This window comes from Haplochromis burtoni, unplaced genomic scaffold (assembly GCF_018398535.1).
Source record: "Haplochromis burtoni strain Fernald_Lab_line unplaced genomic scaffold, NCSU_Asbu1 Contig_66, whole genome shotgun sequence".
NCBI lineage: Eukaryota > Metazoa > Chordata > Actinopteri > Cichliformes > Cichlidae > Haplochromis > Haplochromis burtoni.
Genome location: NW_024582427.1, coordinates 2,041,933 through 2,058,400, shown reverse-complemented (window position 1 = coordinate 2,058,400; position 16,468 = coordinate 2,041,933). Strand labels below are relative to the sequence as shown.

Below are 16,468 nucleotides of genomic sequence, written 5' to 3'. Positions count from 1 at the left end.
TTGTGGATGCACTTAACAGTTTTAATTTTACCATAAATAATAAAAATGACACATTAGTCTTTCACAATACAAACAAACTGAAGTCGACAATATAGAACCAGAGCTTCCTGGAAGCTAACAGAAACAGATAAGAAACCATATAAAACACTATAAACAAACACAATGTTGTAAAAACAAAGTTACAAGTAGTGCTCCAGGAAATAATGTAGCATCGCTCCTGCATAATCAATAAAATAAGCATGTTTGCATTTCTTAGTAAGGATAACTGAAGTGAGGCGACACTGAGGTGAAACTTGGAGATGTCTTTGTTAAACTTTCAAGGTGCTCTGACTTTATAAAGTACAGCAGTGTTAAAAGAGGTGGAAAAATAACAACTGAGGTTGTTAACAAATATTTCTGAATTCTAGACAGCTTCACATCTGCTGCATTAACTACAAATATTCATTAGTGTGCAATAAAACAAACTCCTTCAACCCACACTGTGAATGGCAATATGGATACAGCCCCAGCTTCCTTATAGCTTTAAAAACTTGCAGCTTAATGAAAATATACTCTGTCTAGATTACACCTGAAGCAAGTTAGTCTTAAAATATACACATCTGACTTCAGTTTAATCACAATATACAATATCCACTATAAGGGCATGTGTTCAAATGATGGCTCTGGAAATGTGGTGGGTCGTGAACCCTGACACAGGTCAGACCAAAGCTACAGTCAGACTGATAAATCAGGAAATGAATTAATGCATAAACATACATAATGGTACGGTTAGAGCTGGCCTTTAAAGTCGATCTGTGGTTACATCACAGACGTCTTACTGACTTCTTACAGCTTGTCTGCTTAACCACAGCACTGCTGGTGGCTCGGACACAAAGTCATCATAGATATACACCAACAACCTTCAAACTTAAATCACACACTTAGAGTCGAGATTATCAGATTTAAAATGGGGCTGATTTTCTATAAAACCATGGCATTCCTGACCTTCTTTAACTCCTCTGTACATGGTGGATAAAGTCAGCTAATGATTCAAGAAATCTCTGCATGTCCTCAACTGTTTTTAAACTTGGCGGGTAAATTTCTGTGGACCTGAGTAAGTACAGTGCTGAGTTTCAGCTGAGCTAAAATCACGCAGCAACCTTTAGAGCTGAAAAATGAACCAAAAACATAAAGTGGAAAAAAACTGTAGTTCCTCAAGTGGCCACTTGAGGCTGCCTCCAAAAGGCAAAAAGTCCCCATAGACTCCCATTATAAAATACCCACTTTCACAGCATTAATATGTTTACAGGTTGGCACTAACTGTGGATATTTCCCTCCTTCATATCAACTGTACAGGGCATGGCTTGACCTTCACTAAGTGTATTCACTGAACTCGACCTCTTAAAGGTCTTTGTGTTGTTCTAGAGGCTTTTGGAGCATTTTTAATAGAATTAAATAATCTCTGCTAATCCAAGACCGCGTCTGGGTTTTAGATTTTGTGAGTGAAATTCTGCTATCTTTTAGGTCGTCCACACAGGAAACAGTTTCCTCACTGTCTATCGCTTTGTAGCTGATGGGTGATAACAAGGCTTCAGATGCTCCCTGTCACAACTAAATCAATGTTATCCCTCGCTCTCATTGAATGTCAGTGACTTTCTACATTCTTATCCTGTGGGGACGCACCTTAATCGAGTGATATATGTGTCCTAGAAATATAACTACAGGTTGCACGGACACAGTCATCGATTGCAGACTACTGTAATTGGCGCCTTAACTACCAGCATTTCATCCTACGTTTTTTCCCCAACGTCTTTTTCTGTTGTAAAAGAGAAACTTCATCCCCATACAGTGTTTGGAAGCAAGGCTGCAGAGAACGCGAGGGGCACCGTGCACAAGTAAAACTGTTGGTGGCATAATTGGGAAAGTGGTGACAGGCTGTCCTCACATGGATGCAGCTGTCGCTGAGGAAGCACTGACAGGCCTGTGCTGGAGTGCAGATAGGTGATCACACTATATGCATAATGTGCCCGAGTGCAATGATGGCTCACTTACTCGCACCTTGGCACAGCACGCAGCAAACAAACTGAACTCACCCTCACCTGGTGTGAGTACAACAGATGTACTTGTGACTTCACTGGCTGATGTTTCCTAAAACTGTAAGTCTAACAGACAATGCCTCAAGCCGTGTGGATTAAATATGAAGCGATCAGCGGTTTACATCAGAAGCAGCCGTACTTTCAAATTGATCCATGTTAGGAAACAATGCTTTTTTTCCTTCGGAATCCACCTGCTCGCATGCCACATGTGCACAGCTGATCGTGAAGCACTACTGTTTCTATTTTTCTATGTTTAATACATAATTGTACATATTGGTCTCAGAGTTCCTGCATGACTTAAATGTGCTCCTTTTTAAAGGTAGGTTGATTACTTTAGTCATTTAAAGTGAAGTGAATCTTTCCATCAGGAAATTATATCCATCCATCCGCATGTGTCTAACAGAGTAGATATGCTTCAGCTACACAGGTTGCCTTTCACCCATGCCATTTGTGCATGATGTGCATTTCCTTCATCATTTGTTAATAACTCTGAGTATACATGCAATAAGCAATAGGTATGATGTATGTGGCCAAAACATTTCCTGCTTTGACATTTAATTAAATACATTAACTCCAAAAATGACCAAAGTGCAGGTTGGTGCTACGATGGTCAGTGCTGCCACCTGAGAGCAACCTCACGGGGCCTTTTGTGTGACATCTTCATAGGTGTTCCAGTTTCCTGCCACAGTTCAAAGACAAGCTTGTTAACTTAGCTGGTGATTCTAAATTTGCTGTAAGTGTAAATGTGAGCATAAGTCTCTGTTTTATCCCTCTGATCCACTGACTGCCTGTCCAAGGGTACCCCGTCTCTCACTCAATGTTAATGATGAGATCCTCGGGTGGGTTTCTCAGAGTAAAGCTACTACTCTACATCAAAAGGAGCCAGCTGAGATGGTTCAAGTTCACTAGCGCCTCCCAGGTGAGGTGTTTGGGCATGTCCAACAGGCTGGAGGCCCCAGGTCAGACCCAGGACAAATGGAAGAGATTATGTCTCTCAGGTAGCTTGGAAAAATCTGTGCACCCCCAGGAAGCGCTGGAGGAGGTGGCTGGGAGAGAGGTAGGTCTGGGGATGTCTGCTTAGACTGCTAGAAACAGCCTAATTTAATTTGTGGATAGTAACCTATTAATAGGCTGAATAGCAATCTAACTGATCTAACTGAAAGCATCACTTTGTCTTGAAGGCTAATGAGTGTCTCACACGTGCGCACCTGTGGTGATCTATTGCAGCACACCTGCACACCACTGAATCAAGGTAAGAGGTTAAACTAGAGGCCACCAGAGTTAGGGGTGTTATGGTACTCTCTACAGTACTTTTAAGACGCTATAGAAGGTTTTTACCTTGAACAAGAAGGAAAATATAAAACATCTTGGGGAAACTGAATACTTACAGCATGATTTAAAGGGTCACATTTTTAAGACATCAGCACAAAATACTGGCAACGTCAATACAAAAACCAGTATCGGCTGAGTTAAAAGTGAAACATCCATCCCATTGCTCTTTGGTCCTATCAGCCATGGAGCTTCACCACCATGTGATCTTGAACTCGTAGATGGGCCTCTTGCAGTAGTAATGGTTGATGAGGTGTTTATCACAGACGCCGATGCACTGCTGCTCGGCGGTGATGCCGCGCTCAGCCAGGTCACTGACGATGCAGTGCAACAGGTCATAAACGTCCGCCACCGCCTCCCACGGTCCAAAGGAAACGTCCACCTCGCAGTGATGCTCAAAGAGCTTGGCCTCACTGTCCGAGCGTTCGAAGCGCAGAGAGTTAAAAAGAGGGCGTTCGTACGGCGTGATGGGCATCTCCTCCTTGTAGACGCAGATCTTCAGCTTTGCAAACCGCGCCTTTTTCTGCATGGCTCTCAGTTTAGCGATTTCCACGATACGCTCCAGATTGTCTGAAATGAGAACAGAAGCATTTATCTATACACGGGATGGAGCTAGGTAATTAGCTACAGTTTTTTAGAAAAAGAAATAATAACTATTTGTAGTAGTTCATTTCTTTGCACTGTCTCTGTACCTCTTTGGTCCCTTAAGTCTTACTATTCGTGTTTGTCTGGATATTTCCTGTTTCACTTTGAAGGTTAGTTATCTTTTGTGTCCTGCGTTAATTTTGCTTCCTGTCTCCCTCTTCCCCCATTCTTTAATTATTTCCTTATGTGTATTGTTGGGATGATAAACATGTATCATACATGTTCTCATCTGCTGTACGGCTGCATCTGATGTTTCTATAATAGCGACTGCTGAGCTGGCTGAACTGAGAGACTGTTGCTTCCTCTGTGATCGGGGTTGTGACCACTGCTTCGCTGTCAGAGGCAGCAAACGCCACAGCAGATGATTTACTCCACAGCAGGAGAGTCTTTAATTTTTTGCCATCTTTCATCTTTCTTAAAGTGATTTTAACTCTCTAAGTGAGAGCATTTAGACTCCTCAAGGAGGAAAACTGTCAGCACGTCATTTGGTTTTAGTCGTCACTTGGCAACAGCATCTGTGAGCTCTTTTAAGTCGACTAAGGCGAGAACACGAGCATTTTCTCACTCCCTAACCTCTTCTTATCGACAAGAAAAAGCTATGAACACCAAAATCAATGTCTGTGTTTGTTTTTGCCATGAAACTGTGCCTTTTTTGATGCTTTTCAATCTAAATAATAATAATTATAATACCAATAATAACAGCTGAATGACTATGAATGACTCGCACTTGCACAAAGTAATCTGCAGCCTTTGTGGGTCAGTATGTGCAAAAACTGGCACAAACTGGATGAACTCGTCAAGATGTGCTATAATATTAGCCACCATTAACGACCTTTAGCATCCTTTATATGATGAGCTTCAAATGATTGCATCAGTGCAAAGGTTTGACTTTCATCAAATTAGCACCACCAGGTTCAGATTCTGAATTCTCTCCCTCGTGATTCATGGTAACAGCTTTGTACATTGTACCATATGTACTGTAAGTGTGTATGTATTGTGTTGGACTATTGCCTACAAAGCAAATGCCTTAAGGGGACATTAAAGTTTTACTCTACTCCCTAACAGTGTAAATATTTCATGTGTTTTTAACAGCGGGCTTTTGTAGGACAGAACATTTATGACGTATTAAGACTCAAGAGTTACCATGACTTCCCCATGGTACACGGTAACTTCAAAATGAATAGAGTCTTTAGTCTGTAGAGTTTATGGATTTTTATTTTTATATGTATTATTCTAGACACTTCATTTGCTTTTTGTGTGCGCCACAGATAAATAGCTCACTTTATGTGTTTATGAAAGCATGTGTTTTATTAAGGACACAACCAGTCTTGACTCAAATCACTGTCTAATCTAGTTGCTTTCTTCCATTTTTAAATAAATCTGCTCGAGTACAGCCTCTCCGCTTCCTTTTCTCTTCCTGTCATATTTTGTATTTATTTTACATGAACCTTAATTCACATCTTATAAATAAACCATTTCCTTGGTATGAGGCCATTCTCGCTTCCATTAATCGAACAACACTTTCCACTTCACACAGGATACGCCAAACTCATTATCAGGAGCTGCATCTCATCAAGTTGTTTCAGCCTTCAGCAAATAAAAATTTCATATTAGACTTGATTCATTTACTTGTTTGTTTTTTTTACACCCCTATCAGCTTACTTATAACAACCTGAGGGTTTAAATGCTAACGACAGCCAGGTTAATCCAAAGAGCATGGGGTGACTTCAACACAATGAAATAAAACACAACAACACTTTAAATATTGAGGCTCTAAAATGTAATTATTTGGTTCAGAAGTCGCAGAGACCCAAGAATGTGCTTCCACTGCACATAATTTACACTGTGTGCACATCACACACATTGAAAAGTTAAGTGTGTAGCTGTCACAGCATTATTACAGTCTGCAACATCTTTGAAAAGTTTTCTTTCACAAAGGTTGCATGTGTGAAGGACAGACTTCCCCAGATACCTTTGTAGTAGGGCAGCAGATCGAGGAAAGCTTGTCGAACTTTCTCCCCTGTGAGTGGCTGGATGTCCTCCAGGCTGTCCAGCAGCGGGCCGATGGCATAGTACTGAGCCTCTCTGTATACCGCTCTCACTCTGTCACGGTGAGGAAGCTCGCCTTCTCTGAGGAAGTTCAGGATGTCCCTTTGGATGGAAAGGCCATTGATAAACTGATAAAAAGCCTTAGTACTAAATCCCAGCAGTCACTGGTTATGTTTGAGCTTTTTCAATATGCAGAGTGTTCTTCCACAGGAAGAAACACTTGATTGAAATAGATTATTGATCACCTTCTGTGCTTTGACACAACTTAAATGGTGTACACAGCCGGCTGTAATTATTCTGTTGTCACTGTTGCCTCTTTTGAAAGCTGAAACTATTGTTTTTTTTAATATTGATTAGCCCTGCTGGGTAAAATCTGTTAAATGATGAATGTACAAAATGGCAAATATTATGCAGAAAAATATTCAATAATCCTTTTCCAATAGCTTGTTGTGCCTGGAGCACTGTGCACAAAGCAGACAATATTAAGGTTACCATGCCTGAAACAGCAAATGAGCATCCTGCTCACATAAACAGCTGTGAAAGCAATGTGTAACCCTCAGCTGAGTCTGGCACATCCTGATGCCATTTTTATTATTTTAAGATCAGTTTTTACTAATCAGAGACAAAACATAAAACTCATTTTGTCTGAACACAGTCCTGGCAACTATTTCCTTGCATTCAGGTGACCAGTTCCTGAATATGAGGTCTTCAGGTGTTGGAATAATGTAAAAGGCAGAAAAAAGAAGAAACACAAAATGTTCTTGAATGCCCTTCAGTCAGGACAACACATATCAGAAGAAGATTATTATTGTTATTTGACAGATGTGACACTGACTAATATAATAAACAATGTAAAAGAAGGAGCAGAGGTGGAGGTGGGTTTCAAAGAAGCTTGCAGCACCTCAAGCTAGGCTAATGTAGCTTAAATAGTGTCCCTGTATGAGATTTACCAATAGGTATCCAGTGTAGGAATACGTCAACCTTAATGTCTAATGATGATCTGCTCTGTGCAACTGGTCATTGCTTACAAATGCAGATACATTTAAAAGCTAATACTCTAAATGGTAAACATGATAGCTGAGGGTTGTGAGATTGAATGCAAACACTGAATGCAAACACAGGCTTTGTGTAACCAAGGCCTGCTCAAACACAAGTGGCAAATACAAATAGTAAGAGCGGACTGCAAAGGAAATCAGAAATCTTCCAGTAGCAACACTTTTTCCAGAGGACCATACAAAGCAAAAGGGTCACATACTCGACAACTGAAGAAAAATTTGGTTACACTTAAAATAATTGTATACATGTTTAAATTAATCTGCCCTGATCAAACACACTGCATTGAAACATAGTTAAAAAGCATTAAAGACTCATGCAGTCACTTATCTTGACTGTCATGGGTCAGTCCCAGCCCCCAGGCCATACTTTGCCCATGTGTGATCTAAGTGGTGATTATCAAACTAAAATAAACCCACTTGGTGTTACTGAGTGATCCTAAAAACCACTGACACCTGACCCAAATCAGACAGATCGTAGCACACCTCTCATCATCACCTGGAGATGCTGAACACAGGATCTTTTCCTCTGGAATAAAACGTCGTGCACAATACTCAAATCGTTGACCAGAAACGCCTCCACAGCAGAGGAAAATAATTGTGTGACTGCATCATTACTTTCCTTTCAGCCAGATGTGCCACTGCCGTACCAAGTCAAGAAAATCCTTAGCAATACTGAAATCTTGACAGGAATTTTGAATCCAATTTAAAGTGCTGGAGCATGTCCTAGTAATCACACACCAGGTGTCAGGCCATTGAGACATACATGTTTGTTTGCCTTCTTCATATAGCTGTATGTCTTTTCCTTTACTCATCCTGCATATTTTATGTAGATTCACTAAGAGACACTGACTCAGAAAAGTTGGTTTCCTTCTGTTTCTCTGCAGCAGAGCCTGGAGGGCTTTTGAACTTAAGAGGATAAACTGAATGCAGAAAAATACTGGACGACAAGCTGCTGCAGTGCACAAGATAACAGCAGCCTGGAAGAAGATTTATTTTCCAGCGAGACAATAGGAACCAGAGCACAGGATTGGCTAAAAACATCCCAAATGAAAAGGCTCCTTCTGAGCGTGTGCAGCCTGCAGTGCCAGCACCCTCTGAAGTTTTCATTTTATTACTTTATGCAGTTACTGTATGTTCTGCCTTTCAAGCTGATCGAGTTGTGTTTTTAAATCTTTAATTACACCTCTTCACACATTTCAGCACTGAGCTCAGGTCAACCCACTTCTTACATAAGTCATCTACTCCGTTTGCTCTTGTATTCATATTTAAAGCTTTTCCATTGTAGCAATGGACGGCTCTGGGGATGATAGTGCTGGTGCGCCGTCTTTTACACTGAAATACCTTTTGTACATTCAGGATGAAGCCTATTGGTTTCAACGATTCCTGCTTTATTTTACTACTACTGTAAATATGCAAAATAGCTGTAGCTTTAGTATCACGGCAAATTTAAAGTTTGTGTAATCCTTTAAATTCTTGTTCATTATTTGAGGGTTTTATTTTGGTTCTTAGGTTGTTTATTGTTATATTTAGAAATAACAGAAGTACTTTTATGGTCATACGTGCATGTAAATAAAAACATGGGGTTTATACTGTATGATTAAATTCTTATTTTGCCAAATTCTTTTCACACAGCAGTCATAAAAAGTCATAATAAATAACATAAATTAAAAAATAAGAACTCAAACATTGGAAAGAGAAAGTACAAGTAATGACTATACAAAAAATAAAATGAGTTAAAGAGAAACGTGTTTAAAAAAAAACCCGAGTTGTATTTATGCTTGTGCAAGTTTGCAAAACAGGTCTGTCCAGATTTTTGTGACACTAGATAATAATAACAATAATAGTACAGTAACAGTGAGTCGTGATGAGGTGAAGGAGGGGGAGTACTGACTGTTTTACTCATGGGTCTAATGCTCTTTTTGACTTCGGTTTCAGACTCCTGTAGAAGTGTGAACAGCTGAGGTTGTGGGTGTGTACTGGGTCTAATGATGTTCTCACCCTCCTGGTGGTATAAATTGGATTTTAGATTGGATTTTCATATCTCTTGAGCATTTAGTTCTCCGTTTCGGTTTCTCTCCACTTGAATTCTTGTTGGGTTTTATTTGGTATAATTACTCATGTTAGTTTTCCTAGCTTTTTCCGACCCATCTTCTTCTCTCTCTCTCTCTCTCTCTCTCTCTCTCTCTCTCTCTCTCTCTCTATATATATATATATATATATATATATATATATATATATATATATATAAAAAAACACCCAGCACGCCCCTGCGGGCGGTTTATCCTTCAAGCTCGGGTCCTCTACCAGAGGCCTGGGAGCTTGAGGGTCCTGCGCAGTATCTTAGCTGTTCCCAGGACTGCGCTCTTCTGGACAGAGATCTCCGATGTTATTCCCGGGATCTGCTGGAGCCACTCGCCTAGCTTGGGAGTCACCGCACCTAGTGCTCCGATTACCACGGGGACCACCGTTACCTTCACCCTCCACATCCTCTCGAGCTCTTCTCTGAGCCCTTGGTATTTCTCCAGCTTCTCGTGTTCCTTCTTCCTGATATTGCTGTCATTCGGAACCGCTACATCGATCACTACGGCCGTCTTCTTCTGTTTGTCTACCACCACTATGTCCGGTTGGTTAGCCACCACCATTTTGTCCGTCTGTATCTGGAAGTCCCACAGGATCTTAGCTCGGTCATTCTCCACCACCCTTGGGGGCATCTCCCATTTTGACCTCGGGACTTCCAGGTTATACTCGGCACAGATGTTCCTGTACACTATGCCGGCCACTTGGTTATGGCGTTCCATGTATGCCTTTCCTGCTAGCATCTTGCACCCTGCTGTTATGTGCTGGATTGTCTCTGGGGCATCTTTACACAGCCTGCACCTGGGGTCTTGCCTGGTGTGATAGACCCCAGCCTCTATGGATCTTGTACTCAGAGCTTGTTCTTGTGCATGATTATATATAATATATAATATTATATTTATATATATATATATATATATATATATATATATATATATGTCTTCTCTAAGTGTTAGTCACTGACTTCCTGTTTTATTTTGGCAGTCATGTGTCCTTTGTGCTTTGTGTTTAATTTTACTTCCTTTGTCTCATTATCCCTGATTAGTCTCACCTGTGGACCCAGCTGTTCCCTATTCCCCTTTTTAAGTGTCAGTAAAAATTATTTCAGTTATCCTTTGATCTTTGTCACAGTGTCAGTTGCCCTTCCCTGTGTGTTTTTTTTTTCTGGATAATACTCGTTGCATTCTTGCTGGGCTTTCCAACTGTAGAATTAAAAATGTGTTTTCTGTTTACTCAGTTTGTCTTGAGATTTAAACTCAAGACTGTCTTGAGATTTAAACTCAAGACAAACAGGTAAACTTGTCGATCAGGTGGTTTTATTAAGGACTCTCCTGGCCACAGCTCTGCCTCTTTACTGCTCACTGTGTGTCAGAGAGGACAGGCTCCAGCTCCACTTAAAACTAGGACAGAGTTACATTCCCAGCTACTGTGTCACTGAGCTTTTTATTACTGCCTGTTTTTCTTTTTTTCCCCAAAAAACAGGTTACTTGGACTGTATCTGCGAATAATTCCATTCCCACATGTGCTCCTGCATACATTCACAGTCTGCGTGCACTTACAGCAAATGCCAATAACATGCTTGTGCTGTCCTGTACAAAGAGCATCGCCTTCCTGCTTTTCTCCACAACACACACAAAAAAAACCCCTAGTTATCACATCAAACTCTTCTTTAATGCAAAAACAGATTACTGACAGCCAGATAAAATACTTACTAACAGCTATCACTAGTCCAAAAATGCAGGCAGCTAGCTAACCAATAGGCACCAAAATACTCACCAATCAGGTAGTCTAATTAAGACTCCAGTCGCCACAGGCCTAGAGACCAGTTGGTGACCCCAGCCCCTGTGGCAACTATTGATTGCTAAGGAAAATTATGTCTTTCCTGGCCAGCTGGTCCATGGTTGTTAGCGGGTGCTACTGCCTGTAAATTCAATTGTTAAAGCCCCACTCAGGCAGGCTTATAGACCAGTGACTGACCGCCTGGCAACCTCTGGTCACTAGGGAAAATATGTATTCCTTAATTGATTGGAAAATGGTTGCCTGGGCTTGAGGCCAGTCGGTGGGGAAACTGGCCAAACCAAAAACTTCTTCTGCAGAGACTGTTCACCTTCAAAGTAAAAGCTAAGCCTCACTGCTTTAGCAAAAATATTTCAAAAGGGGCAACTTTTACTTTGGCAGGCAAACCTTCAAGTTTTCACTTTGCAATGCACGTTTTCAAGTTTCACTAACGGTCCACCAGTAGTTGGGAAGTGCTTGCAGAGAAGTTGGCATCTTTAAGGCAAACTTTGGGAGACTGCAGCAATCTGCTTCCAACCATAGCAATCGCAAATTTTTTACTGCTTTGCAACAGCTAGCAACCATTCACCAACTAGCTGAAAAATACTAATTTTTCCTTAGCAAACAGAAGCAGCTATCCCCTCAGACATGTTTTATTTTATCTGGAGAATGACTGACCTATGTGTGAAACACAGAGTTTACAGATCTCAGTAAAGTCTTGTTAAACTCTGCTGAGGTTGTTTTTTATCAGAGATGTCTAAACAGTAAACTCTCTTTTTTTCTTTTTAATTTGCCACACCTTTTCTGTCATGGATTTTTAGTATTTGTGACATTGAGTTTTGGTACTTGTCATCTTCTTATTGTGGCCTTTCTAATCTTCACAGTGGTTTCACTGTGTAATCAGTGTGACTCTGTCGGTCTGTTTATGCCCCCATTGCCGTTTCATGTTTATTGAAAGTGTCACCCTTCATGCTCACTTTTGATTCCAGTTTGTTTCTTCGGATAAATAAAGGTTTTCTTTCTGTTTAATGCATCTCGGTTCCCTCTGCACCACTCATCCATGACATTTTCAGTCCTTTTCTGCTGACTTTGTTCGCAACTTGTCTGCCCTCCATAATCTAAAATGACAGCAATCTAACTAAAGGCCACAGTGTTATGTTGTGACAGAGGCTGCAATTTTCATCCTATCACAAATACAATCTCAGTATGGACATTATATCTTCGGAAATAAGCAACAAATAAGAAAAAGCAGCGGCACAGAAATAGATACGTAAATCAACTTTGAGTGCTAGCAGAAGAGACCAATTTATTTCACAGAATACCTGATTCACCGAGACCTGTCAGAATATAATGAGCTGTCTGCAGCAGCTTGAAAATCTTCAGATCACAGAGCGTGAACCTTTCAAAAACTAAAAGTTTGTCCTCCACTAAGCTGCCTTTTAAAAACTTTGTACTCCCACATATAACCCTCCTCTTCCTCAAACTCATAAGGAGATATCACTGCAGGCAGCAGCACCGATAATGATGGTAATATCTTTGCTTGAATCTCACCCAAAGTAGGCTCCATCCCGATCGATGAAGTAGCGCCCCTCTGCATCGCGTGGGATGTAATGACGGCCGCTAAACATGGCAGCCAGCATGGTGTCCTCATATCGCCGCAGTGTGGACAGGCGAGTGGTGAAGTATGTGCCCCCGACGTTTAGAGAGATGACCTCTGGAAACTTAAAAGGAGAAATACGACAGATTTAAAATGAAATGCATATTTTACGGTGCAAAAAAGCAAATCATAAGTAGGTTTTAAGATATTTCCAGTGAAATTCACCATGTGCATTTTAAGAGGCTTTAAGAGGCCAAGGTAAATGTGATATTACACCAAAAAATGTCTGGAACCGATCTGAGATTCCAGTTACATTTGTTTAGATCTTCTGATAATTTACTGGTCAGCTTCAGTCTCCATCAACAGCTTTACTTTCTAAATCACGTTCTTTCCAGCTGATGAAGATTTATTTTTAAAATGTATGGTGCAGTAAAAATGTCTTTTTAATATGATGATTTCCCTTATGAAGGAAATACAGTTATCCAAACTTGCCTGCCCTGTCTTAAAAAGTAAACCTAATAAGTGGTTGTGCCAGCCTTAGCAGCAAGAAGTACAATTAAGTGTTTGTGATAACTGACAGTGAGTCTTTCTGTGGATGAGTTTTAACCCACTTTTCTTTGGGGTCTCTTCTTCCAGTGTGGCTGTTTTAAATTCAGCCACACTGGAAGGTTTTCCAGCATGAACAGGCTGATTAAGCTCATGCAAAAGCATCTCAATCTGTTTTAAGTCCACAGTTGGCCACTCCAAAACCTTCATTTTGCCCTTTTTCAGCCATTCAGAGGTGCACTTTCTGGTGTTTAAGACCATTGTCCTGCTGTAAGTCAGAGTGCTTTTAACCTTCAGGGCATGAACTGATGGCTGGACATTCTCCCTCAGGATTTATTGGTAGAGAGCAGAATTCATGGTTCCATCAACTACTGACCCTTACTGAGCCAAGTGAGGCCCACGGTTCTTCAGATGTTGTTCTGGGTTCTTTTGTGACCTGCTGGATGAGTAGTTTTTGAAATTTGTGGATAATGGCTCTCACTGTGGTTAGTCCCAAAGCCTTAGAATAGGCTTTGTAACCCTTCCCAGAATGATAGATGTCAGTGACTTTGTTTCTCGGATGTTCTTGACTTTGACATCTTTGACTATTATAGTTAATTTATGATTTTTGGGAGGAAGTCAATTTCTTTTTCACATAAGACCAGGTTGGTTTGGATAGTTTGAAGTAAATTTAAAAACTGTATTTTGTATTTACTTGGGTTATCTTTATTTAACATGCGATTTGTTTGATGATCTGAAACTAAAATATTTCTCAGCCGCTTTAAATGACATAAAAGGCAAAGTTAGAGAGGCAAGGCTAAGATGGCTTGGGTATGTGCAGCTGAGGGATAGTGGATATACTGGAAAACAGATACAGCATGTTTAGCTGCCAGGTAAGAGCAAAGGAGGAAGGCGCGGAGAACATTTATTGATGTAATGAAAGACAAACTGCAGAGGGCTGGTGTGATGAAAGCAAGAACACTCTTTTCACTAAGTGCAATAAGAAAATGAATATTACTTTATTTTCTATTGCAGATCAAGAAAATCTTGCTGTGTGAGCAGGTCTCAGCAGCCTATGGTTAAGATGATTAACCTGCTGTGCCTGTGTTTAGCTCCATCAGTCATGTGACACAACTGCTAGCCAATCATCACAGGATTCAGCAGCTCAACCAGCCTCTGACCTCTGCATAAATATGTATACCCATCAGCACGGTGTTGTTATTTGGTAGTAATAAGGTGGTTATAATTAACGGGATGTTTATGAGAGTGTACCTGCAGTTGGTGTTTAATGAGTTTTATATGAGTATTTCTTTATGTTAGAAGCTGTGTTGTTTGGTGGCTTGTGCCACTGTTTTTTTTTTTTTTTTCATGGAAAAGAGGCCTACCTCCTGTTCCTGGGTGTTCAGCGAGGAGCGGAGTGGCGTGCTCAGAGTCAGGCTCGGCGAAGGGGAGGCCGGCTTTCGGAACTCGTCCTCCACAGAGTCCGAGCTAGACATGGCATCGCCCGGTTTCTCGGTGTCCCCAGCGGCCGAGAATACCACCATCACTCTGGGTAGAGGCAGCGTCCGTCTCTCCTGAATGAAGCGTCTCACCCGCGTAGCGGCGGGCAGCGGGCTGAAGGACAGAGACTGGCGCTCTCTGCTGCTGCAGCCGTCAGAGCCGTTGGAACCGCTCGAGCCATTCTGCTGCATGCGCGCGGCGGGCCAGCTCTCAGCCAGGCAGGTACGACACAAAGCAGAGCTCGCGACTGTTGGTACAGAAAACAACAAGAAGAAGGAGAGGGCAGGAGCGGAGGGTGTGGCCCGAGCAGCTGCCAGTCCGGCTTTCACCGGAGCGAAAGCGGAAGAAGCGGTACCCCGCCTCCGGCGACAGCAACGTGTAGGTAGGAAAAAGATGAAAATTTAATCCCGACGTTAGCAAGCAGCACGGGGACCGTGAGGTTTTTGGAGCGTGCGTACTCTGACGTTCCACGTCGTCATCACGCCAAGAGAGTGAAGTACGCTGAGATTGGAAATGAGCACTTTTTCAGTAAACTTATAATGTTGATTGCAGTTTTATTTTTATAAATGTAACTGAAACTATATGTCAAACATTTCTTCAGGAAAAAAATCTATTAAAATATTTCACATTTTTCTTTAAATATTGTTTTTGAACCTTGGATTTTTTGCCAATTTTATTTTACAAATTTTACTATTTTTTAATTTTAGTATTATATTTTATTTATTTATGTTTAATTTTTTTTATTTTATTTTTAAAAGTTGGAAGCCAATTGAAGTTCATCTTTACATGTTGTTTTTGAAGTTTTTTCCTTGAATATTTTATTTATTTTTAGCTAGTTAGTTTTCAAAAAAGAAATGGGATTTAACGTACTTTCTTTAAAATGTTTTTGTTGTTGTTGTTGTTATTGTTGTTGTTTTTTTTCACTGACTGACCAGTCAGTATTTAGAAGTAGAATGTGAGGCAGAGCCTTCAGCTTTCAGGGCCCTCTTCTGTGGAACCAGCTTTCAGTTTGGACTCAGGAGACAGAAACAATCTCATCTTTTAAGATCAGGCTTAAAACTTTCCTTTTTTATAAAGCGTATAATTAGGGTTGGATCAGGTGACCCTGTATCCTCCCTTAGTTATGCTGCAATAGGTCTAGGGTGCTAGGGGATACCCATGATGCGTTGCATGTTTCTTCTTCAGTTACCTTTTTCACTCACTATGTGTTTATACACCTCTCTGCATTCATTATTTGTTAATATTAATCTCTGGAAGAAAAAAAATCAATAGCGTCCACAAGAGTTTTTCAAAGGAAAATGTTTAATCTGGTCAAAACAGCAGGAAGGATAACAACACCCCTCACTCCCTGAGACATGGTCGAACAGGCCACAGTTCTAACAGCACCTTCATGTTCCAGCTCCTGTTTTAGCTAATTTCTTCCATATTTCTTCAGTGTAGATTTTTTTGTCTGTGCATATTCTTCTTTTACTTTCTTCCTTTAGATGAAGGTAAGAGCTCATGGTTTCTTATCTCTGGTGCCCCAGATAAGGACTGCCACTGCTTGGCTTTGCTTTTTGTTTTTTATCTTTAGCTTTCTGTCCAGTTCTTGGTTTATTGGTTACAATTTAATTTCTTGAGTTGTAGTTTATTTTAGCTTTTCATCTCCTGTGTCATGCATTCAGTCTTGCTTCTCTTGTGTCCTTATCCCTATTGGTTTCAGCTGCATCCAGTTACCCTCTTGTGTCCAATCCCCTCGATTACCTCAGTGTGAGTATTCAAGCCCTGACTTTTACTTTCTGCTTATCCTTTTGTGTCATTCCCCACATATGACATGTCAAATATCAATGTCAATCACTGTT

General features: G+C 40.8%; 1 protein-coding gene across 1 annotated transcript; it reads right to left on the bottom strand.

Annotated features, from left to right (window-relative positions):
* kctd7 (potassium channel tetramerization domain containing 7) lies at positions 1-15,104 on the bottom strand. The gene is made up of 4 exons (XM_005923148.3): positions 14,513-15,104; positions 12,557-12,726; positions 6,022-6,200; positions 1-3,974 (listed from the first exon to the last, which is right to left on the bottom strand). The coding sequence occupies exons 1-4, from the start codon at positions 14,816-14,818 to the stop codon at positions 3,598-3,600; spliced, it is 1,032 nt and encodes a 343-aa protein (XP_005923210.1). The 5' UTR covers positions 14,819-15,104; the 3' UTR covers positions 1-3,597.
* Between the last annotated feature and the right edge of the window lie 1,364 nt (positions 15,105-16,468).